A 26,778-nucleotide genomic window follows, 5' to 3' on the forward strand; every position below is an offset into this window, starting at 1 on the left:
TTTCTATGCCTTTGTCCTCCTTATCATCGCTTGCTGTTCCTTTCTGCCCTCATCCGGCTTTCAACTTCTCCTCCAACCTCTCCACCTTCTTTACTTTTACTCCTTTTCTCTCCTCCTCTGGCTCGCTTTCTCTGCTTCATCCGGATTCAAACAACTTTTTGTTCAATCTTACTTCCCCTCTTTCTCCATGCTCCCCCTCTCAATCCCACATTTCACACGGTTCCTCCACTTCATCCCCTGACTCCCAACATGGTTATTCATCCTCCTCTTCTTCATCCCGCCCCTTTATGCTGGTCCCTCCATCTCTGCTGCTCTTGCCCCGCCCATCACTGTGTCGCACTCGCCTTCCCCTTCTCGCTCTCTTCCCTCCCTTCTGCTTTGCCCACCTAGTTTCACAGACCCTGCCCTCTCATCTCTGGAGCATATCCCCTTGGCGGGTGCCACACCCCGCCCCAGGACTTTGCTCAGGCAGCAAAGCCTCCAACAGCCCCTCATCCAACCTCCAGCCTCAGGCCTTAGTTCCCGTTCAGCCATCTCACAAAGCTTGGGTCAGCTCCATTCTCAACCTGGAGGAGGGGGTGGAGGGACAGGGCCGGGTGGAGGGGAAGGAGCAACATCTACGGCTCAACATGGAGGAACTGGAACTCGAGGTACTGTAGGGAGTACAGCAGGGGGCGGAGCTTCCCGCTATAGGTCAGGAGGCACAGGGAGCCGGGTCTTGAGGGGGAACCCGGGCAGCTGGGACTACATGATGAGCCAGATCAAGAACCGTGGCCTGGATGTCAAGTCTTTCCTGTGAGTCACTTAACTAAAACTAGCTAAAAAACACATTCCCTTTCAGTTACAATCTACCTTAAAGCTCTGAAATTCTTTCTTAAGCATGCATGGGTTCCTGAGATAATATTGTCTGTCCACTTGTGAATGCTACATAGCCAAATGTAGCAGGCAGCATGGAGATGAAAAAAGCTCAAGGTCTGGGTCTATTTCTGATTTCAGCTCACTTCCGATACATGTGGAAAGCACATTACGGAATGCAAAACCCTGATTTTCACTCCTACACTAGGACATTTTTATGACATTGAGCTTGCTATGCTTTCTCTCGTTCTTACCTCTAAGACTGGGATTGTGGCTGTCTCTCCATCTGTCTGACTCTTGGGATGTGCATAAAGCTGTATTTTTGACCTGTTGAATATTGCTCCCATCCTTCATAACCCCTGCATGTCTGGTCAACATTAATCTTTACCGTGAAGACCTGAATTTGTATATGGTTTTTATAATGCTGGAATATTGCTCTCATTTTTCTAGTCTCTCTGGCTTAATATGTGTGTATGATGAGTCCTATTTTGCACACTACAAGACAGTGTTACAGTAGGACATGTGCCTACTGTGTATAAGTAAAATTATAATAAACCAAATTATATAATTTCATATGATATGTACCGAAGTTTCGGGACATCTGACTTTTCCAGGCATATGTGGTTCTTCTCTAAATTGTTACCACAGATTTGGAGGGACACCATTGTATAAGATAACATTAGATTTTCCCATGGTCTGAATTAGGAGATACAAACCTGTCCCAGCTCTGTGCACAATGTCAGCTACATGGAGATATGGTTTACATGAGCGGAAGATCTTGAGTGGCCTGGTATAGGGTTCTGACTTAAACCCTATAGAACACCTTTGGAATTTATTGGAACATTGTGTGCATTTTAGGTCTCCTCACCCTACACCAGTGCCTGACTTTACTAAATGCCCTTGTGGCTGAATAAGCAAAAATTTGCACAGGCTGCAACCATCCAAACCATATCTTCATTAAGCTGTCTTTTTGCACAAGAGCGTTGTCATGCTGGAACAGATTTCTCTTAATTCATGAGAAAATGTCATCCTACCACATCCAAAAACGACCTATAAGTTTCTGTGGCTCCAACAATGTGGCAACAGTTTGGGGGAAAAAACACATTTAGCTGGAAAAGTCAGGCATCCCAGTGTTTTGTCCAAGTAGTTTCTAATGATCTAATGATATAAATGAATTTCAGTGTTTCTCACTCTTCTCCAAATTCTACAGCAAACAAAAAAAAGTAAAAAAGAAAATGTTAACACGTGCATGTGTTATAGAATTTTTCCACTTTTAAAAGTTTAATATTTCCATTTTTTGCTTTTGTCCAGAAGTATATGCTAAATGTTATAGTATTTTAGTCTCAAATAAATGAACCAGCCTTTTTTAAAATATTTAAAATAAACATAGACCTTCATGGCCACCGATCAGGTATAACATTATGACTACCTGCCTAATATTGTGTTGGTCCCCCTTTTGCTGCCAAAACAGTCCTGACCATCCAGCATTAACAACATTAACTTCTTCAGCAATTTCAGCTACAGTAGATCGTCTTTTGGATCCACACAGTCCAAACTTCGCTCCTCACATGCATCATTGTGCTTTGGCCACCCATGACCCTGTCACTGGGTCACCACTGTTTCTACCTTGGACCACTTCTCATAGATACTGACCACTGCAGACCAGAAAACACCCCACGAAAGCTGCAGTTTTGGAGATGCTCTGACCCAGTCATCTAGACATCACAATTTGGCCCTTGTTAAACTCGCTTAAATCATTACGCTTGCACATTTTTCCTGCTTCTAACACATCAACTTTTAGGACAAAATGTTCACTTGCTGCCTAATAATATATCCCACCCACTAACAGGTGCCATAATGAAGAGATAATCAGTGTGATTCACTTTACTTTTCATAATGTTATGTCATAATGCCTGGTCAGTGTATATTATTTATTCGATGGCTTAAAATATAGACAGTCTGAAAAATCTGTAAAAAAAAAAAAAAAAGCATGTCTAACCTAAATAAAAATAAATAAGATGTTTCATGACAAAGATGTATTACATGACACTTGCCGGCATCTCAATAGATTTAACTTCAAACAAACACGTTTGCATCCTTCTTTTTTGCTGTTTTGTTCCCCCAACATATGGTCATGTTGGGACATGTAGTTAATTGAATTATTATGGATATTTGTTTGGAAAGAGGCCAGTATGAAAGAGCCAGGCTGTAATTTGCGCTGAATATTTAAATAGCACAAGGATAGGATAAATGAGCAATTGCCTTCACACACTGCTAGGTAAATTGTTTTTCATTACCTAGATCGAGTTTAAAAGTATTAACGCGTTTATTCATATGTGAACAACACTGTTTTCACCATTAACAGGAGAGCGCACCACCTCTAGTGCAGTGTGACATGTTCTGCTGCATTGGCTTGAAATGAGGTGCAATATGTTGCCACAGCCTCTTGGGCATCATTGCACTTTGATGGATATGTCAGACTTTTTTTTAAGAGCACTCATGATGTATTTAAACATTAGAAAAAAGAGAGTCTTAGATTTTGTGTGTGTGTTTGTTTTTTATTAGTTTTTTATGTTTTAGACTCTAATGAACATATCGAGGTATTTAATGAACTAATGAATATAAATATTTTACTAAAATCAGTGGCATCCTATTAGTTTTTTTTAATGATTAGTCATGTCTTAAAAAGGTTTTAAACCTGGATGTTAATATTAGTTTATAAACACAATCAAATTCAATTTTTAATGTAATATAAATACTCATGATATTCTTACACATGGCCATATGTTTACTTTTGAATACATTTCAATATAGGTAAGAATTTGAAAAAGTCAACATTCATGACATGGTCAAATTAATTACAAAGATGTAAATAGTCAGGATACCTTTAAAATAACTGTCAAAAAAACAAAACAATACTGATAATAAATTAAAGATACATGTACAATCATATTTTTAAATGAACTTTATTAGACTTCAAAAATATAACAGTAACATTGTGCAGGCTCATCAGATGAAATCTGTTTCTTTTTATCCAATTGTAATAACTTTAATAAAAGCAAAAGTACAAACCTGATAGCGAGGAGCTCCTGGAGGTTGTGACATGCACCATTCAGAAGCTCGATATAGTTTGGCCGGCCGGTGAGCATAAAGCCCCTAACTCGGGCAAGCTCGATGAGTGTTTTTTGCTCCCGGAATCACAGCCACCACGTTGGGGCTTGCCATTTTTTCCTGACCTGCACATCGAGGTGTCCAGGTCCTGGGTGCGGCCTTTCTCGTCCCGCCCATTTAAACCCTAGACTGCAGTTTATTCCAATGTCTCAGGGTTTGAGGATTCTGGCTAAAGAGTCATGCCATGGGTTGAAGAGATGCTAGCACGTTATCTCTCCATGGGTGTGGCATCTTCCCTAAAACCCCCAACATTACCCACCAAGCTGCTGTGCACTACCTCGGCGCTAGTGGGTAAGGCTTATGCTTTAGAGGCCAGGCTGCTGGATGTCTGCACACTATATCGGTACTGCAGACATACCAACCCGACCTGCTGCGGGAGCTGGATCTGGGAGATACTTTGGGCGGAGAGTTTTCTGACATCCGCTGTTCTCATTAACATGAAGGAGCTGGGGTTTTGGCTGAATACCGGGAAGAATGTGCTTTCTCCATCACAGAGAACCACCTATCTCAGCGTCATTTGGGATTCGGCAAATATGTGTGCGCAGCTTTCCTCTGCCCGCATAGCGCCCATCCTCACGGTGGTCAGGAAGGTCAGAGAAGGGCAGTCCACTTACTGTCAAGCAGTTCCAGAGACTGTTTGGGCTCATGGCAGCAGCGTCCAGTGGCATTCTATATGGCCTCCTGTACATGAGACCTCTTCAGTGGTGGCTCAGAGCCTGGGGTTCTCTCAGAAGGGCAATCCCCTCCACACGATCAAGGTCACACAGTGATGCCTACTTGCCTTAGATGCATGGAGAGATCTCAGTTTCCTACTGCACAAGGTCTGTGGGACAGTGTCCATTTGGTAGCACATCAAATGCCTAGAAATGCTGGCTGTGCTTCTGGCTTTAAAGCACTTCCTCCCGGACCTCAGAGGCCAGCACGTGTTGGTCTGCTCGGACAGCACCAGGGTGGTCTTGTATATCAACCATCACGGGGGGGTCTGCGTTCGCGCCCCCTGTACAGGCTGGCACGTCAGATCCTCCTGTGGGCCCCAGCTTATATACCAGGCTGTTTGAACGATACAGCAGACAATCTGTTGAGACCCTCAGGTGGTGGAACAGATTTGGAGAAATTCAGCACAGCACAAGTACCATTGCACTGTCCCCTATGGTTCTCTCTATATCCACCAGCCCCACCAGGCTGTCCATGGTTCACGGACCTGGTGGCCCTCCTAAAGCAGCCTTCATGGAAAATTCCTCTGCCCTAAAGGGGCACAGCTCAGAGGCTCAGGTCTCTCCACCGAGGTGGTAGAGACATTCTTCAATCCAGAGCTCCCTCCACAAAGAGGTCATAAGCGAGATGGCATCTGTTCACTGCGTGGTGCTTCTGGGCACAAATTGGACCCAGTCCACTGCCCAGTTGGTTCAGTGCTGGAGTTTCTGCAGGAGCTGTTCGCAAAAGGGTTGGCTCCGCCCACTATTAACCTCCTACGACCTGGGTGTCCACATACGTGGACATTGTGCACAATGGTGTCTTTATTGTTTTCTGTAGATACAGGCCGAGTGTCCACATAAGTGACATCATTTTTTTCCAAGAAGAGCTTCATGTTCAAAGAAAATATATGGTTATTATAATTATTGGTTCTTCCTAACCCCAAATAACTGGAGGAAATCTAAAATGCAAGCCAAACCAAAGCTCAGGTCTTAGGAGGTTAAAGTCTATGCACCCGCCGTTTTGGCGTATCACGCCCCCCTGTGTCTGGGCATTTACTGGGCAGAGACCCACTCCTGACTCGTTTTTTCACAGCACCCAGAGGCTGAAGCCCCCTCCAACACTATTGTTGGAGGCTAGTGTTGGAGGCTCTATCCAAGCCCCCCTTCGAGCCTTTGGCCAAACTTCGTGAAGGCACTTGTCCATCAAGACCGTTTTCTTGCTGGCCATCTGCTCTCTGAGGAGAGTGGGTGATTTGCAGGCTCTCCCTGTGGCCCCCTCTTTCCTGGAGTTTACTCCAAGTATGACCAGTGCCCTTCTACACCCTAGAGTGGCTTCCTGCTCATTAACAGATGCTCAGCTGGTGGATTATTGATGCTATTGTGTCTTCTTATGGGTCCTTTGGTCTCCCTGCTCCATTTAGGGTCAGAGCTCACTCAACCCTGAATGTGGCAGCCTTAAAGGCTTGGTCACTTGGTCCTCTCTCTCTCTCTCTCTCTCTCTCTCTCTCTCTCTCTCTCTCTCTCTATATATATATATATATATATATATATATATATATATATATATATATATATATAAAACACTGATGATACCACTACATTTGAACCTGCGAACGTTAGGATTTATTAAACAGCAAGCAAATGGCCAGGAGAAATGAGCACATATAAAGGCTTTGACAATGTGCAATTTTTATGGCTAAATTAATGGGTCAGAGGATCTCCAAAATACCAGGTTATGTGGGATGGTTATGCAGTGGTTAGTACCTTCAAACACAGGTCCAAGGAAAGAAAACTGATAAACAGGGTAAATAGTTAGGGTTATGGGCGTGTTGCCACAGACTAGAGTGCCACTGCTGAAGTAGGCACATAACCATCAGAACTGATCTGATCTGATATATCACATTTCCTTTTCATTATGTGGGCAGCTGGGTGCCTTTGCATCGCTCACCTGTGAAAGGGATGGAACCAGGATGCACCATGAAAAGAAGGCAAGCTGGGGGAGGCAGTTTAATGCTCTGAGCAATGTTCTGCTGGAAAAAATATGCACAGCTCTCTGCAAAAATGGTCCATGAAGTTTTTTAGGAACCAAATTCTTTAAATCTCAATCCTTTCGAGGATCAGTTGGATATGCTAGACAAACAAGTCTTAACCATTAAGACACCAGGTTTTGATTGGTACAGCTGTTTTGGAAGCACAAGAGAGATATTAGGAAGATGGATTTAATAATATGAATGCTAGGTGTATATGCCTTTATGTATTTCTGTTTGTGTGTGGATTTTGTTTACGTGCGTGTATAACATTGTCTGTGGCAGGTCAGGTGCATGGGTTAAGCTCCTGGCTGCAGACTCACGTTAAGCCTGACACATTGATCTTCTGTTTGCAGCCTCATTACACTCACAATAGATAGTAACTGCAGGATGGGGGGAGTGGAGCAGGGGGGAGAGGAGAAATATTGGAATCTGCAGTGAAATGCATGCACCTTTATATACTTTGATTAAATATACTTTATTAGTTGCACATTTTAAATATCGGTAAAGGTAGGGAACTAAATGTGAAAGACTGACAGCAATTATTGCTCTGTTGTCTATTAATAGAATGCTGCTGACAATCCATATATGACAACAATTGCTCCGTGACAGAAGATTGATCATGTGCATTATGTGTAGGTGGCATTTCAAGCACAGGCCGTCGGAAAGAGAGCAGCTCATTTATTTTACAATTCTTCCCTACCCACAGTCAAGCGTAGCTGTCCAAACAAGGAGGAGACTCGCATTCACAACCTGTTTTGGAAACTGACACAGAGCGAGACAGAGACAGAGCGAGAACGAGACAAACAAGGTTTATTGAGGGTTCCTGCTCTGTAATCATTGTGAAGTGTTGGCATTGTTAACAGCCTATTAGAACAGTCTGTCTATCTTTACTGAGACTAGAAACTCCCAATGCTGTTTTGTCTACACTTTGTGTGCCAGCCTTAGTGTGTGTGCGTGTGTATCTGTGTCTGTGTCTGCATGGGGTGTTTTTGTGTGATTGTATGATGTGTTCCTTGGGTCCTGCTAGGGAACCTGTCACTTTTTTAAGGGCATTATGATATGGAAGGTAAAAATAGGCAGTGAGTGTCAAAGATGCCCAGGAGAGCATGAGCAAGACATTGAAACAGACAGATGCTTTTTTTTTTCAGAAAGACAGAATGCAATTTCGAGGGTGAGTGAGAGAGAGAAAGAAGCGAAGGATAAATGTCATATGACAGGCTTAAATGTTTGGGAGGTGAGTGGTTTTACGATCAGAAAGCAAAGAGTGAGCGAGTTATAGACGCAGATAATGGAAGGGGGGGGAGAAAAAGTGGAAAAGCTGTTGAAATAGGTGAGGCTGGAGGGATTTTGAAGAGGGCGAGCTCAGACAAGAGGGCGGTTAGGAGAAAATGGAATGACATTACAGATCGAAAAAAAGGATGAGCGAAAGAAGAAAAGGAAAAACCAGGATAGAAAAGGCGATGGCCTAGAAAGCAGCGGTACACCCTAGGCACCTTGGTCTGGCCTGACTCTCAAATAGAAACAATTAGTCCAGATCTTCCTAATGAGGCACAATTAAATCTGCACTCTGCAGGGAGAAGGGATGGATGGACGAGATAGACGAGAGAGAAGGAGACAGCAATAAAGAGATAGAGAGGTGGTGATAAAACAAGGGGAATGCGATTCCTAAAGGGCCAGATATTGAATAAAGCTGAGTGTGTGCATGTGTAATGGGGCCCTTTGTGAAAGAACTCATTGAAACCAGTTTTTAATTGTTTACACCAAAAAAATCCATTAAAGACCATTGAAGGATGGGATGCAATATCCAGACAGAGCTTCATATCAATATACAGGAAGCTTCCAGAGTACCAGCATAATAGTAGTTTTGTTTTATTGGGGTTTCAAAATTCCACGAAACAAATATTGTGCTGTTATTTTTGAAGCTTGATGCACTATGGGAATCTCAGGCCATGCTGTTTTGCTGGTGATCATGCTGCTTCTTTTTACATTGTCTGTTCTTACTCTTTATATTTCCTTGTTTCTTTCCAAAAATTCTTTTCTCTACTATTTTCCCTATCCTCTCACATTTGCCTGTGGTAAAGGGAAGGGAAGATGGTGGTTATGTCTCTGGCGATCAGATTGGCTGAGCAGGATGATTTTGCCAATCTACCTGACCTACAGGAGGTAGCGCCCAGTCAAGAAAACCCTGCCGACAAGAGGTACTGGCTTGCTTTTGTACATGTGAGTGCATGTGAGTATGTACACGTGCATGTCTGCATGATGGGCCCTTTTTTCTTTTTTGAATGAATCAATAAGAAAGTGAAAGTTTTGTGTAGTTTATGTATTTAAATGCTGGAGTGTGTGTGGGTGTGCAAGAGCAAATAGCAAATTGTACAATAAGAAACACACTACATGTATTATTTATTTATTTATTTTTATACATAGCATATAGGACACAATTTGAATAGTTTTTTTTTTTGCCAATAGAGAGGCTTTTACATGTACTTAACCAACCCACACTGTATTGCATGAAATCATTGGCTTTCTGCAAGATTAAAGTTGCTACATGTACCATAATCTGGGAAACTGCAACTAAATTTACATTGCTGAAAGTAGAAGGTGAGGATGTAAAAGGCAAAGACAAGGAACAAGATTACAAAAGGGAGGATACACTGTCTATTCTTGGTATTTTTTGTATCCAATGGTACAGGATGTAACCTGAAATAGTGACAAATAAACAAATCCAATATCCGAGAGAAGCATCCGATCAAATCAGTCTCTTACAATTTAAAGTGTTCATAATGATAAAGATAATGACATTTTCATAATGATTTTGTTTTTCAATAATTGTCTGTCTGGCATACGTTTGAGCAGATGTGGTTTCTGGCTTCTTGTGCGGTCTTGTAAATGAGCCTAAGATTGAGGTAAATTCACTGCTAAAACTGGATGCGGTGTGGGAAGATTTTGCTTCTCAAGCTGTTTTTTCTTTTTTTCATTATGAATTTGGAACAAGTGAGTGCAAATGGACTTTACTTTTTAACCTCTCCAAAGGCTCATGCTGCTATAACTTTCTGAAGAAAGAACAGAAGCTTTAAAGCAAGTACCCTCATTTATACACACATTTTTATTCCAAAATGTTTGTGTGCACTTAGGATCTTTGGGCTGATTTTCATTCTTTCTTTTTCTTTTTGGCTGGTGGCGAATGTTAAATTTTCTCAGTGAGCACCTAATAGTTTTGCATCATTTTGACATCACGGGACGCTGACACATTGCTAAAAAACTTTTTTTTTTTTTTTGCAAAATGGAAAGGGGTAGGGTTTCACTGTTCTACGGTGGACATTAACAAATAAAAAAAAAAAATTAACAAATAAGTAAACACTAACAAATCCGAAAACAAAATAACATCTGAAAATAAAATAACAAATGCAAAAACAAATAAACAAATACAAAAACAAAATAACAAATCCGGAACAAATGAAAAAATCGGAAAACAAAATAACAAATACGCAAACACATTAACAAATCTGAAAACAAAACAACAATTCAGACAAACCAGAAAAGGTAGGTATAGTTTGTGAATGGAACACTTACCGATCATTGGACGAGACGCCTGTCATTTAAGATATACAGGTATGAAATCTTATAACTTTGTTTCTTGTACATGTGTAAAGTTCTCTGTTTACTTTAAACTATTTTTTTATTTCAATTACTGCACCTTTAAATATAAGAAAATAACAGAAGTAAACATTGGCAAGCAAGGAGAAACTTTTGTACTTCCTGTATATCTTAAATGACAGGTGTCTTGTCCAATGATCGGTAAGTGTTTAATTTGCAAACTATACCTACCTTTTCCCATTTGTCTGGATTGTCGTGTTTTCGGTTTCGTCAAAATGTTTGCGGATTTGTTATTTTGTTTTTAGATTTGTTCATTTGTTTTCGGATTTGTTATTTTGTTTTTGCCTTTTTTTTGCTGATTTTGCACTTCTCAGCCACCGTACTGTTCCCTACAAAAACAAAAACAAAAAAAACCCCAGAAAGAGCACCAGATCTTTTTCTTATTCAGAATTTGCATTGATGTTTAAATATCATATTAAAGAGAGCTTATGAGTAGAAGCAGAAACTCAGCTCAGAGCTCTACATAGCATGATAGCATTAACGGTAATATTAGCATGAAAGTTGAAGCTTCTGAATCATATTGTTTTTGAGACAAAGTAGCAAAGCATTGCTGCAACTCACGCTTTAGGTAGATATGACGTGAGAGCCAAAGTAACATAGCCATTACTACAGCTAAAAATTAAAGATTAAAAAAGATTTTTAAAGGTGCAGTACAAAAGGTAAATTTGAATCAAAGTCATGGAAGATCACATGCTTATTAAAAAAAGATATATAATATACATAATAATTTAACAATAAAATGTTTTAATAATAAAAGCCTTTTATTTTTGCCCATGAAACTAGCCCCTAAGTACAAACAGGAAATTAGCATAACACAGAACATTTACAGGAAGAAAGCACAATTTATCATGTTTAATTAAAATGATTGATCTGTAATACTATTTACACTACACTCTTTTAAATATGTCAGATATTTTAGTCTTTCTGTGTTTCTTTTTTTTTTTTTTTGTACAGCTAACCTGTGAAAAAGGAAACTTAATTACAGTGAAACAAGTAAAAAGTCTAGCGTCTAGGTGACTGCATAATTTTTAAAGATGGTGTATGGCTCTGTGTCGTTAATAGCGAGCTCATTAATCATTCTAATGAAATCTTCACCTGAGGCACATGGGGCTTCACACACGCCACCGGTTGCTGTGTGGGCCACGGCTCTACCACTGAGGGACTCGGCTTTGTTTTTCACAAAGGCACACTTAAAAATCTGTCATGCTTTTTAGCATTCATCCTGAGCAAATCGACTCTTTTTTTTCCCCTCGACTAATTTGTTTTTCCTTACTCTACAACACTTTTATCTCCATTCTCCTGGTATGACTGGATTTGGTTTCTCTTGCATGCTCTCTTTTATTCTTTTGCTCATTATTTTTACCCCTACTTCCTCCCCGGTTCTGGTTAGTGGTAGTGTGTGTGTGTGTGTGTGTGTGTGTGTGTGTGTGTGTGTGTGTGTGTGTGTGAAGGTGTTCAGGCACGTATGTGTGCATTTAAACTGAGGACTCAGCGAGAGGTCTCATTATTCAGCAGCATGCCAGCCACTTACATAAACATTCATCTATAAATAAAGCATTTTACGGTAGCCTAGACAACAACAGAAAAACAAAAACCTGCACATGTGCTAGACACTGAGCCGATGTTTCGTATTAGTATAAAACTGACTGACAGGCCATTTTTCCTGCAAAGTACATAAATCGTTCTTTGAGTGTTTGTATTGTATGGTTTAGTTGTTTTATTTGGTGTGCTTGTGAATAATCCTCATCTCTTTTCTCAGTCCTAACAGCTAGAATAGCTTAGTTTTGATGATTTACAGCATACAGGCAATTTGCCAAAAGGGAGTGCATTAAGAGACTGGCATTAGTGTGTATGCGTAAGAATTACACACAGGTCTCTCTCTCTCAGAAGAGCTTTTTACGTCACCTGAACCCACGTGTGATTTACTGATCCACTCCGGACGTTGATGGTCTTCTTGTAATCTTGTGCATTCAGGATGACAAGAGAACACCATCAATATTAAATCCACACAGCACTTTCATTGTCTTCTACGAACTTATAAGTTCTGTAAATTTCATCCCGTTCTCACTGGACAAAATCGACCAAAGCAGGGAGAATATAAGGACCATAGATTACATGCTTTCACAGACACATGATGCTTATGCTAAAAAAGTGCTGCCTTGCAAATCCTAGGAAAAGCTGCAATGAAACGCTCTACTTTATGGAAAGTTTTTTTTTACAATCGACACAAACCGCTGAGAATAGCTGGTTGCCGCTGCTATTCTAATAATCACCCAGAGCGTTTGGATAATCTGGTAGCCGTTCTGCATTAGGATAATATCACAGTTATGCTAATATGGTGTGAAATAGCATGTTTAATGTGAAGCAGTTTTATCAGCTAACAGACAGGATCAGAGAAGATGATGCATTATATCCCATATGCGCGCGCACACACACACACACACACACACACACACACACACACACACACACACACACACACACACAGAAATAGTTTTCTGCAGACCTTCCGTTGATATAATAGTTGCTGTAGCTAATCAATGCTATGCCTGCAATTAAACCTAACCATACCCTGAAACAAAAGGGCTACACTTTTTTTTTTTTTTTATGAAGACATTTGAAACTGTGGTGTCATTGTGAAGATGTTTGGTCTCACAAAAGGCCAAATGTACACATGTGCACACACAATTTTGTACATAGCTTTGAAATTGTTCCATATCTAATAACTTGATAGTTATGATGAATGTGTCTGATGTTATGTGCTGTGGCTTGTATTAATTTTGCAACATAGTCTCAGGTTTTTTTTTAAAGAACTTTAAAGAATCTAAAGAATTAGACATTAAACCACTAGGAGTGAGAAAGCGAGAACTCATTAAAATAAGTGAAATAATTGTCCATATCGTAGCAATAGAGAACAATAATCTGTCATTAAAAAAATAATAATAATTCACACATATACGTAAAAGGGTTTTTTTAGTATTTGACTTGGTCAGGACTAAAAGGAATCTGGCCCAAAAGCACCCACTGTGATGGTGGCATTTAGATTGAATGGCTTCAGTAGGGAACACACACACACACACACAGCATGGCTTTTCCAGCCAGTGCTCATGTAAGATTAAGGGGATCAGTATTCTCAGTAGCCTGAGTAGGATTAAGTAATGCTTTACATGATTACATTTATTGATTTTGCACAGAATTACATGTAGAGTAATGTACTGCAGGACAGAACCTCAAGGACAGAACCTCAAGTACCCCAGACTTCATAAATGAATCACATGCATTTTGAAATGTGCACAAAAAATACTTGATTTGGCATGACAAAGCAGTTTGTCACATTATGTACATAAAAAATTTGTATTATATTTTTTTGCTGTGTTGCATTGTTGAATGTATATAGTTAATTACACAATTTTTTTTATCGAGAAGAAAAAAAAGAAGGAAAAAAGCTGTGATCATTTGTGTAACCTAAATACTTTTAAAATAAATAAAGTTAAGGATTTGAGTATGGTTCTGGTATAAAAGGGTACTTGAATGTATAAATGTTGGCATTGCTGTATATGCAGTTATTTTATATACTGTACACTATATGGAGAAAAGCATGTGAACACCCAAGCATATTATTTGCAAGTGTTTTTTTTCAACATCCCATTCCATATTTGGTCTACATTTGCAGTTATAATAACCTTCACTCCAACCCATGTACACCTTATCTCCATGCAGCTGGCTTTGTGCTTTATTAAAGTAATAGTGGCTGAATGAGCACAAATCTCCACAACCACACATTTAAATATATACTGGAACATCTTTGCAGAAGAGTGGAGTTTATTATAAAAGCAAATAAGGAGTAAATATATATATACAGACACATGACCATAGAATATGTATATTTCTATTTACAATGCATATAGTTAAAAAGTTCAAGGTTTAATGTTTAGCAGCTTAATTGGTTGCCCAACAGTCCTGGTATTTAAAATCCCAGACCTTCTAAACTCAACTAAAGACCTTTATCTATTGAACTACTATGAATTTTACTGTTTGGTGTATCATTAAATATGAACACAGAATTATTGAGATGAGTGTAACCAATATAAAACAGTAATAAAAAGAAAAAGGTCCTAATGATAACTTCGAAGTAGCTGGAGAGATACACAGTTAAGATAGAAGGAAATAAAAACATTTTGAAATTACATGCTGGATAATACCATTTGAAACAAGATTCTCTGAGATAATCAGACAGTTATTACACTGCCAAAGCACTATATACACCAGAACTTTAAAGCTGCTTGTCAAGCTCAGAACACCATTCTTGTAGTGAAGCATGGTGGTAGTAGTATCATGTTCTGGTGATTTATTTCATCAGCAGGGATTAAGAAACTGTTCAGGGTTAAAAATAATTTTGGCAAGAAGAATGGGTCAAACTATTAAGTCTGGATATACAAAGCTGATGAAGTAACATATCCCATAGGACTTGCATATGTAATTTCAGCCAATGCTAATTGTATTGATCCAGGAAGTCTAGTTGACCTTTGTGTGTCAGTAAAGTAATGTGTAAGCTTTCACAATTTAATATACATTATTAAATCCTATTTCATTTCAGGTTGTAGGATGACAGAATGTATTAAATAAGCATGCAAGAGACTGCATGTACATAATGTACATTGGATGTTTGCTTATCCTTCAGTGTGGGTGCATGAAGATGTCAGATTCCCTGCCACACAGTTAGCTCAACAACCTTCTGAGATTCCACCTCACATCAAGAAGGGTAAATGTTGGAGGGGGCTATTTAGAAATAATCCTCACTGGGAATAAAAGACATGCTCTCACTCTCCTTTGCACACACACAGACACATACAAGGATCTCAAATGGTTTGTTATGGTTCATTGGTCATTTTTGTTCTGCTGCCTGTGAAGTAAAAGGCTGTTCAATTTTATAGGGCACTTAGTTTCACTCCCTCTTTCTGGAGCAAACAATTCAGCTGAAGGTTTGCTTGATAGGTGTAAGTGATCCTCTTTGCGGGGTAGGTGAACTCACAAAAGTGAGTACACCCCTTACATTTCAGCAACCATTTTGGTATATCTTCTCAAGGGACAATACAATAGAAATGAATCCCGGATATATTTTAGAGTAGTCACTGTGCAGCTTGTATAGCAGTACATATTTAGTGTCCTCTGTAAAATAACTCAACATACAACCATTATTGTCAAAATAGCTGGAAACAAAAGTAAATAAACCCTAAGTGATAACAGTTATACGTCATTTAACCATGCAAAGACACATGTCCTATTCATCATGTTCATGTTTTTGTCTGCTTGACATTACCAGACAAATGTGTGTACCGGTATCTTTTATTAGAGCAGATACAATTTGGTGCTTTGAGAACAGTTCTCTCATACTGACCATTGAATGTTCAACATGGTACCTCATGTCAAAGAATTTTCTGAGGATTTAAGATTACAGTACAGTGACCAAGATCATACAGAGGTTTTTTTAACAATTTTAATTTCTATAGTATTGTCCCTTGAGAACATATTTTTTTGCCCCTATCTCCACTGAGCAATGTCCTATCTACCTCTACATTTGTTTTTTATTTGACAGCAAAACAAGAAAGCCACCTCTCTCTCAACCTTACAGCTGTTATACCTAATAAAAATATACATAAAATAAATATATTTAGTTCACTAAATTGTTTAGAATCACTTTCATGCTTTATGGTGAAGTGATTTACAGAGAATCCCCTATAGCATTCTAATTTGGGTTACGTTTTAGTATCATTGCTCTGGAAATCCAAATGGGCTTTTTATGTCCTATAATTTGATTTAGTCCTATTTGGCTTTGCTTTGCAGTGCTGGGCTGTGAAGCAGTTGGTGGCCGAGCTATAGAGTTTTGAGCACTTTGTGCTGTCTACTGCTAAATGTGAGAATTTGTAATGCATTTTCAGACTAAAGTTTAATAACAGTGTGTTGCTCAGTCCTGCTTCACATGCACCAGACTGCTCCTTTCTTTAATCCCTTCATTAGATTTCTAAAGCATAGAGGCTTCCATCACATGTATTTTAAGGGGAGTGGTAACTCAGTGGTTGAAAGAAGTGGCAAAAGTACACACATCCTTCACTTAAGTAGAAGAACAGGTACTCTTGTTTAAAAAATACTTGGGTAAAAGTTGAAGTACTGACTATACTTTTTTGCTGAAGTTAAAGTAAAGAAGTTTGGGCTCTGACATGTACTTAAGTAAAAAGTAGCCATTACTACTATTTATTTTAGTGTCATGATGGTAACTGGACTCCACGTCATATTAATATTACGGCTGTCAATCTATTAAAATATTTAATCGCGCTGTTCTAACTGTACCTTGAATTAATACTTTCCATTTTTTTAATACTCTAGTCATGGAAAAATATTGATGCTTTATGCAACTGCATGTTTATTATTCGTGAAACCAAACCAAAAAAATGCCACAAAACGCACCGGTGTGTTTGTCGACTCCCAGAGGGATAATTGTGTGCATCATGGCGAATTTCGGTGCGGATTTGAGATTGCCGCTTCAGTAAACTAATGATTACTGAAAAAACAATTTTTGGTGGAGCTTATATATTTATTTTTTATATCTGAGCAAAGAAAAGACATCGTGAATAAACGTGTGTTGCGCTAAAAGTTTTAATGTTGACTCTTCGCTGACTCCCTCTGTCTCATCCACGTTAACCCCAAACTTCTTGTTGCCTTCTGACTGCTCATTGTTAGCTTCTTAAACTAGTCTTTGTCTTTGCTGTGTGAAAGTCATTAAATGATACACCAGTTGTAGATTTTTGTGTAAAAATCCAATTAGTATAAGTAAAAAGTTGTTCGAAAAATAAATAGTGAAGTAAAGTACTGATCCCAGAAAAATCTACTTCAGTACAGTAACAAAGTATTTGTTTTTTGTTAATTCACACCTCTGGTGGTTAAGGTCCCGGATGACTGACAGGAAGGTCGGGAGTTCAAGCCCCAGTATTGCCAAGTTGCCCATCTTTGTCCTTTGAGCAAGGCCGTTAATCCTCTGTACTGTATGTAAAAAAAAAAAAAAAAAAAAAAAAAAAAAAAGATTTTCACTGGTCTGTAATGTATATGTAACAAATAAAGCTAGTCTATACTATTCTAAGTGTATCTTCCACCAAGGATCCATTGAGAAGCGTAGTTCAGTACTGTCTGTGCTTTTTCCCCAGTGTTGTAATTGGGATGTGTGTAGAATTTTTATCTGATTAAAAGGATTTTTCATTTACATTTTTTTTCTGTTTTGCATTCACCCCATTCAGAAGCAGCATGTGACCATATATCTTTAGTATATATCTATCATAGTAGCTTAGTTGTTCTGACTTCTGATAAAAAAAAAAGTAAATTTATTCCTAGCACCACCAAGCTGCTATTGCTGAGCTCATAAGCAAGGCCCTTAACCCTCAACTGCTCACTTGTAAAAAATGGGATAATTATATTTTACTTTTGATATGGGTACCTGCCAAATAAATCTGCCAAATTAATAAATGTGTAAATGTGGCAGACAGACATTAATAACACCATCTTATCAAACACAGTGATTTGACTTATTTCATAGGCCACTATCCCATAATATTTTTTATTTTACCCTATTTTATCTTATTTTGTGTGTTTTTTGCTGTACCATTAACTGTGTTCGATAACAGCTTAATAGGGTTGACCGGTTTCAGCAACATTTCCAGCCTAATTACATCTAAAAAAAACTGTTCTTTTTTGCAAAATGCCTTTACTTTGATTTCTTAAATATATACCATTTCTGTAGGTCATAAACACACTGCCTTCATTTTTGCTTGCAGTAATTCTGTGATGGTTTAAAGCTAGAGTCAGTGGGTTATTGATCAGCAGGTTGGAGGTTCAAGCCCCTGTGCTATCAACCTGCCACTGTTAGGCTTTTGAGCCTTGTTTTGGACCCTCTCTTCGCTCCAAGAGAGCCCAAACAAACTGGCATATTCTATTTCTATTTCTATTTTACATTTACAGCATTATGACAGATGCCCTTATACAGAGCGACTTACAATTATTCCATTTATACAACTAAACAGCTAAGGGTTAAGAGCCTTGCTCGAGGGCTCAGCAGTGGCAGCTTGGGGGTGCTGGATTACCAGTGAGCTCCACCATTTTTCAACAAAATTAATTCTAATCTATTGCAGTAAAACAGACTTTTAAACATTTTGTTAAAGTTAGATTCATTTTAGATTATTTGCTTTAGCCTTATCTGGCAACCCAGTCATTACTTATAGAGCAGACCTGTTACCATGGATGTCAATTAGCACATGTTCTAAATTTTGACCACTAAGTACAGCCATAACTCTGTGAGGCATGTTACAGGCTGTGACAGCAAATCAACAGAGGTAATCAGTATTAGGAATGTAAATCCTATATGCAGGTGGTAAAGCAATACTTCAGTGCTTAAAAAGTGATGTTCTTTTAATTGGAGATGATTTGCTGCTGTTAAAGATGGTTCCAAATGAAATCTGTAGATTCAAGAAGTTACTATACTAATATGTATAGCTAAACTTACAAACCATGATAATGGATTTAGTCTGTACAATAATTAATGTTAAAAAAGTCTTCCACGTTGGTTTAAGATTGCAGTTGCCATGAACCTTTTCTTAATTCAAATGAACAACTGATAATGATGAAACTATAATAAACTGTCACCTGTGGCTTGATCATTCGGTATAAACTTATAATAGAACTTAGAGGAACTGATTTAAAATGTTTTTTTTTTTTTTATTTAATATTTTTATTTATTCATATTTTTAATCAATTTAATTAAAGCTGCTTTCGGACAAGTCCAATGTTAAAAATCTATTAAAAATGATTTTAAATTAAATACTAAGTTTAATAGACAGACAGACAGACAGATATTTATATAGATATATTAAATTTTATTGTCATTTTATAGTACACGTCTATAAAGAAGTATGGGCTCAAACTTGTACTTAAGTAAAAAGTAGCCTTTGCTACTAGCTGTTTTAATGTTAGGCTGGTAACTGGACCTTACATTATATTAATATATTAATACAAAAGAATATTACACTTTGTTACCTAATGAATTTATCCAGACTGAACAACCACCATATAGAACACAAGCAGAGAAAAGATGATGATCAGCCGATCAGAAATGTCTCTGTTCTTAGTCATGTTTACATTGCTGCCTCCCTCTGTTTCATCCCCATACTTCTTGTTACCTTCTGCCCTGCTTGTTGTTAGCTTTGTTGGCTAGCCGAGTACCGCATTTTCCGGACTATAAGCCGCTACTTTTTTCCCCACGCTTCGAACCCCGCGGCTTAAACAATGAAGCGGCTTATTTATGGATTTTTCCTGGGTTTTTTCCGTTTTTTTCCGGTTTCACAAGTTTCAATCCAAAAAACTGAGCACCAAAACATTAGACCAATGAAATTGCGAATGGGTTCAGGTGAACCAATAAAACTCTTTATATTAAATCAGATGCGCTCCCACTGAATCGGGCCGCACCACATGATAAATATGGATGAGGTCCCTTTGACGTTTGATCTGCCACTCACTCGGACTGTCTACAGGAAATGCGAATCATTCGTCACGCCTAAAACAACCGGGCATGAAAAAACGCACTTCTCTGAGCTGCACGGCATCGGGAGAAAAGCTTCACCGATGGTGATTTTTAAACGCACGACGATGCCAAAAGATAAACTCTCGAGAGAAATAGTTGTGAAAGGAAGGAGGAAGACAGTGAACAATGACTTTTTTGGTAGGCTACTGTTTAGATACAAGCCGTTGTAACGCGTTGAGTCAGGGTGAAGGGAGAGCTCACTAACTCCAGTTGTAACAGAAATCATATAAGCACAGACAGGTTTCCAAAATGCGTGCTTTTTTATTTTTCTTGGCAACAGCATTATGGGTTAGTCAAAGAAACTTGAAAATGAGCATCAGAAAATAATACGGGCATATTCCTCGGTCTTGCACACATGCAGTAATACCGGAAAAATGCGGCGGCGGGCTATTCCCAAAATGCCGCTCTGCTCTTAACGGAGCCACAACATATTTCACCCGTTACACAGTGTAACGTCTTTTGTTAAAGCCTGCGTAAAGTTCATTAGTTTCAGTGTAGACAGTCAAGTCAAGTCAAGTTTATTTGTATAGCGCTTTTCACAACAGACATTGTCTCAAAGCAGCTTTACAGAAATCAACAGTCAAGGTGAATGGTGTGTATTTATCCCTGATGAGCAAGCCATGGCGACTGAAAGGAAAAATTCCCTTAGATGTAATGAGGAAGAAACCTTGAGAGGAACCAGATTTAAAAGGGAAACCCATCCTCATTTGGGTGACATCAAGAGTTGGATCATAAATCTTTCAACAATACAGAACACTGGAGAGTGAGAACTAACATAAGCACTGGAGTATAAGATTATAAGTAAATGTTCTTTCAACAGTCTTTGGTATAAAAGTAGGAGCTACTGAGCTCAACATTTGTGATCATCACAGATCCAGCATCAGCTTCTCCATGCCAGAGCCTTTAAACACTTCAGGAAGTCCAATGTCAAACTCCACGCATGCAGTGGGATCCAATTGGCAGCTTATAGACAGCTTATAGACAGGTGCGGCTTATTTATGTTTAAAATAAAAATCTTTGTAAAGGTCAGTGGGTGCGGCTTATATTTGGGTGAGCTTTATAGTCCGGAAATTACGGTAGGTTAAAAAAAGCGGCACAATGAGCGTCAGCGTCACAATTAAGCTTCTTTGACCGATTACAGTCAGGATGCGTGTCAATGGCGATAATGTTGCAGGTAGTTGTGCTGCCTTCAGCTGTTTATCTAATGTTTAATAGGTTTTGTGGTTTTGCTATAGTTAATCGTGTTTAATTTTCACTTTAAAGTTCAGGGAGCGTCTGTGTGTGCATTTGTGTGTATACCGCAAGTGTAAAAGCTGTGTGTGCCAAGTGTACACACATTTGAGGTGTGCTATCATGTCATTAATGGCCACTTATTTTACTCACACATCTTCACTAAACATACACACTGGAGTGGGTTGGTTATGTAATAGCCTCTCATATACTCTCTCTCCACTCCTAAGAGCCTTGAATATTGTTCCCTTAGTGTGTAATAAATATTTAGTGCACATATGTAGTGTGTGTGAGAGAGAGTGCGAGAGAGAGATGACTTGGTCAATGGTAGTTAGTGTGTGGCATAAACAGGAGAGTGGGAGTGCTTGCACTGTAATACTGCCATAGGCTTATTATATGGATCTCGAAAGCAGATGAAGGGATGGAGTTAGGGAGGGATAGAGGGAGGGAACAAGGGAGGGATGGCTGTGTCTCTCGCATCTCTTTGCAGCCCTGCAGCCAAGGCTGTTGTGCCCACTTTTCCTCTCGGCTGTGTCGGTGCGGGGGGCTACATGCAGCCCACTGGGCAGGTAACAGCAGGATAGTATAACAGGTCATGGTGAACAACAAATGGCCCAGCTGCCTGCCTCTAATTGTGTGTTCCCTTGTCCATGTGTGTCTATGTACTGTATGTTTAAGTGTGTGTCTGTCTGTGTGTCTTTGTGTATTACCGAGGCTCTCACCTGTACCTGTCATATATCCTCTTCTCGTCTTCTGTGTTTGTGCTATAACTGTTTGTCTGCCTCTTCGCCCAACATCCTCTGAAAACAACCCTCTACACACACAGCACACACTCATCCTCTCCTTTCACACACACTCGCTCACGTACACTCCACTCTACCCGTTGGTTGCTATGCCAACAGCCTACTTTTGAGCTGGGAGTGATGGGATGAACAGAAGTGTTCTGGGGAATTTGAGATCATTCTGCCCCCTACTGCTGGCTCTTCATGCCCCTAGCTGCTCAGCTGTTTCAAAGATTTATTCATGAATACATTCATCTGGAATCATTTCCAAACACATAATCATTCCTAGGGGTTTGATCATAACCAGCTTTGAATGAAAGTTATATTACCTCTCATGAAATATTTTTATAGTAATTTATTTTTCTCAAATCCCTCCTTCCTCTTTGTTCTCTTTTTTTATTTATTACTCATTTATTATAATACATTATCGCTTATTTGTTATATTTTTTCCTCAGAAACACTGTGCTTTTCCTTTGCTTTTCAGCCTACAGTTATAGTCACAAGTGCATTTTAAATTTGTGCACTTTACACACATCAGCACTTATATACAGGGACTATATTTAGCCTGTGTTTTACTCTCTTATAACATCATTTCTTCATTGGAACAAAACACGATTCAGCCCATGAGGCACTGGAGTCTGAAACCCCTCTCCTAGACAATAGCAACCTTCACTGGGAACAAGACCTCGGGCACAATGAATTATTTCAGCCCTCGCAGTGAAGATGTGCTCCGTCACCTCCCAGTCAATATGACGGAATAGGTGTGAGGAAGTGAAATAACAAGAAGGGAGGGATCACGTTTGTTCCCTTCTGTTTTGTTTCCACCTTTAGTTTTGAGTGAAGCTCACAAGAAGTACTCGCACTGCGCTTTTTTTTTCAATCCCTTTTTTCCCCATTTACATCTGTTACCACTTATCACTCTCTCATCGGATTTCACTCAGCTCTGTGTCAGTGGAAAAAAATCGAATAGACTAACCAATTAACAAATCACCTAACTGCTTAGCAGCTGATTATCCAATCCGCCATACTGTGCAGCTTTCAATTATAAAATTTAACCAATTACTCCTGAATTAACACAAAATGCCAAATATTACCTGGCATCTGCTAGCTGAGCATTTTATCGTCTCCCTTTCCCCAGGCTGTTCTGTCAGTCTTTGTGTGTTTATTGTCTGGTCCGTTTGTCTGTCTAATTTGTGTGTATGTATTTTTCAGTGTTATCGAAATGTTTCAATGTTTCTGTCTCGGCCTGTCTTTTTTTTGCTGTATAGCTATGTCTGTGTGTCTTCATCGATTTAATAAGCGAATTCATGAACCAAAGCGAATCCTGCTCTATTTTCTATCCAACTTTTAAAAAGTTCAAAACGAGTTGACAGACAGACACCGTACGAGTTTCTACTGCCGAAACTCACCCTGATTAAGCTGCTTGAGTCCCAGCACCCCAGTGTGCTGAGTCTGGACTTAGGCTCCGCCCTAATCTCTTTAGACTGTTGGGGTTCTAGTGACTCGGATGAATTCTAATCAGCTGATCTGAACAATTAAATTTACTCTATATTTTTTCCATTTCTCGCTTCCTCTCTCCCCACCATTCTAAAGACAAACATCATCCCCTGAGTGCGACATCCCAACCTTTGCCTGTGCGTCAGTCCGTCCGTCCGCCCAACTCTGTGTTTGTCTCTATTCAGTGGCTTTGAGGTTTTCTATTTGTTTTTACCGTACTGATTTGTTTCTTCCAGACTTCACTCTTTCTCTATAGCTTTCTTATTGTTTTCTTCTGTGTTTGCATTTCGATTTTACTCTTGCTCTATCAATCTCATTTCAGCTCTTTCTAATCCAAGAAAAAAAAAGAAAAGAAAAAAAAGAAAAATGTTTCATCCTGGCCTTTTCGTTTTCTTTGTCGAACTAATCTCCAATCTTGTTTCTCTCTCCTTCTGCTCTTATCTGTTTTCCAGCACACACTCTGTTTTGCTTAATGTTCTGTGTTTCGTTTACTTTTCTTTTTGATTATTTGTTGTTTTTATCTTTACTTCGTTCTTTTTTCTCTTTATCTGACTGACCGGATTAAGCATTTCTTGTGTTTTCCAGGCTTCTTGCTCTCCTTCCTTCTCTCGCTCTTGCTCGTTTCTCTCTTACAGCTCCAATTTTATAATAACTCAGCCCTGATGTAGTCGTCTCTCTCTCTCTCTCTCTCTCTCTCTCTCTCTCTCTCTCACTCCTGGTTTCATTTGACTCTGTAGTCTGTAACCATTGTAACAATATGCTGCATCTCTTTTCTGACAAAGAACTTTCTCTCTCTCTTTTTTTTTCATGTCTATCTCTTTCCTGCAGTTGCTGTCTGAAATGTCCACCCATTGTTTTGTTGCTATTGCTTTTTTTTCCTTCCTGTGATCACTCCTTCTGTCACTCGTTCACCCTGCATCTCTACCCGTCGCTTTCTTACACTGTTACCAAACACACCATATTACTATCGTCTCTCACTGTCTCTTGTCTGTCCATTTGTTTTAAATGTGCTCTCTCTAACAGTCTCATGGTCTCTCTGTCTGTCTGTCTCTCTTTCTCATTTTCATTTCATTAGAGTTTTTTTGCAGGGTTTGGCTCTGCTCAATAGTTTCAGTAAGACTGCTCTGTAAGTGATTGTTTTACTTTGGTTTATCCCTTGCCTGTAAGAAAGTGTCCACTCGGATTTTATCCAAATTATTCTAGCAGTTTCACACCTGCTCTAAGAGAATAATGCATTCTTACTGTTTGACAGGTTTCATCTCTTTGTAGTTCGCTGTCCGTACATCAGTGTGACATCTGTCGGCCTTCTGTGTCCCCTTGATTTACTCATGGTCCAAATTAACCCATTTGACTGTTAAGTCTTTAATCTGTTTGTATATCTGATGATGTGTCTTTTTTCATGATTGGATTCTGTTAAATGCCTGTTTGTGGTAAAAAAAGAATATGTTTTCTTGTTAATTACAATGCATTATAATTTTGATCATGCTTTCTTCTTTTATGGTTGTCTGTGAGTGTAAGGATGTACAGTAACGAAGGTGCTTGCTGCAATTTGGTTCATTTTTTATTTGCAGTATTTTGGATTTGGATTTCACTCATTATTTGTATTTCTGCATTGTTGTATTTCTGTTTGTTTGTTTTTTTGCCGAACGTAACCTTGTTGAGATGTCCATTACATGCTTGCTGTCTGAATCGTGTCTAGCTCAAGAGAAAATATTGCCTATTATATCTTCTTTTGAAGGATTTCGGTCATAAATCGCCATTTCTATATTGTGTTTGTTTGGTGAATGAACGCTTTAAACAACAAAAAAAAGGTAGGATTCTTGGTTGAGGAAAGATATCTTCTTCTATGGAAAGTGACTTTGTCTCTTTGTCTTTTTCCATCTCCTCTTCTTTATTTCTACCTGTCTCTTTGCAGTAGGAATATGGGTAATAAGCCAGCAAACAGTCCTAAGGGTCAGCCACCAGATGCTGATGGACACTCGTCCGTCTCTGACCTTGCTAACTCGCTCACTGGAGACATGGTGATGGTAAGACACTTACATGATAGGGTGAAGGTTGTTTACATGAACCCATGACTTTTATTGGTGATCTTGTCTTTCTTAAATGTTATCACAATATATAAGAGGTGTGTGAAGAGGTGGGAGTGTGTTAGGGATGGTAAGATTCACCAATTCGCATTGGTGCATCCGCATAAAAGTTAACAATGTGATGCATCGATTTAAAAACGTGTGCATCGGATACAAGTTGGCATTTGTATCACAATGCATCATTTTTTAACATATTTGCATTGGTAAAAAACTATTTATTTGTAGATAATTATTAGAAGATGTGCTATATTTTTTGTATATAGAAAGTGACCAATAATTTTTGAGTAATATTTTATATGTAGATTGATAGGCTTCAGATATGGAGATGCACAATCCCTTGTGTGTATGTGTGTGTGTGTGTGTGTGTGTGTGTGGTTGACCAATACCAAAGTCACAGATATTACCATTGCTGCTTTACAATTGAGAACAGCTTCTAAGTTCATGTACACCTTAATTGCACAGTGTTTGTCTCAAAGCAATCTATCCTAACTGATGTAATTACTGTTTACTGTGCATCTCTGATTACATAAATGACTGTGTGCATTTGTGTTTGTTGTGTGGGTTGGTTTTTTTTTTCTCGCTTCAGTTGTCTCCCGGCTCTGATGAGGATCACGAAGGTCCAATCAGTGAGAAGCTGGGAAGAATTCAGTTCAGTGTTGGCTACAGCTTCCAGGACTCCACCCTTACAGTCAAAATCCTGAAAGGTCAAGACCTGCCTGCTAAAGATTTCTCTGGCACTTCTGACCCATTTGTGAAAATCTACCTTCTGCCTGACAAAAAGCACAAACTGGAGACCAAAGTTAAGAGGAAGAACCTTAATCCTCACTGGAATGAGACCTTCCTGTTTGAAGGTTTGTCAGATTTGGTTCAGTTATTTCCGTGTGTTTCTGCACTGGGAAAGACCATTAAAAAAGGACATGTTTATGGGTTATACGGTTTTTGTTGGGTCTCTGAACACTACCTAATATGGATTTTTTTTTTTTTTTTTGAGAAAACTATACCAGTATAAGTGGTGTACCAGTAAGTAAAAAATAACACATTAGAGTACTGTTATTTTAGAATAGCTCATTCTAGGGTGTCCTTCTCAACATATTCCAGTTTGCCAATGATAACATTGTTTATACAGAGTCGGCCAAAAGTTTGGAAAAACCTAGT

General features: G+C 38.9%; 1 protein-coding gene across 3 annotated transcripts in view; it reads left to right on the forward strand.

Annotated features, from left to right (window-relative positions):
* The window catches only part of syt7a (synaptotagmin VIIa), a 130,393-nt gene that overhangs the window by 92,943 nt on the left and 10,672 nt on the right, over positions 1-26,778 (forward strand). For all 3 annotated transcript variants that reach the window (XM_046858769.1, XM_046858770.1, XM_046858771.1), the window contains 4 exons: positions 391-795; positions 8,833-8,949; positions 25,452-25,563; positions 26,210-26,474. In XM_046858769.1, coding sequence (XP_046714725.1) covers positions 391-795; positions 8,833-8,949; positions 25,452-25,563; positions 26,210-26,474 — 899 coding nt within the window. The remainder of the gene's footprint in view (positions 1-390; positions 796-8,832; positions 8,950-25,451; positions 25,564-26,209; positions 26,475-26,778) is intronic.

The sequence above is a fragment of the Silurus meridionalis genome, chromosome 10 (assembly GCF_014805685.1).
Source record: "Silurus meridionalis isolate SWU-2019-XX chromosome 10, ASM1480568v1, whole genome shotgun sequence".
NCBI classification, from domain to species: Eukaryota; Metazoa; Chordata; class Actinopteri; order Siluriformes; family Siluridae; genus Silurus; species Silurus meridionalis.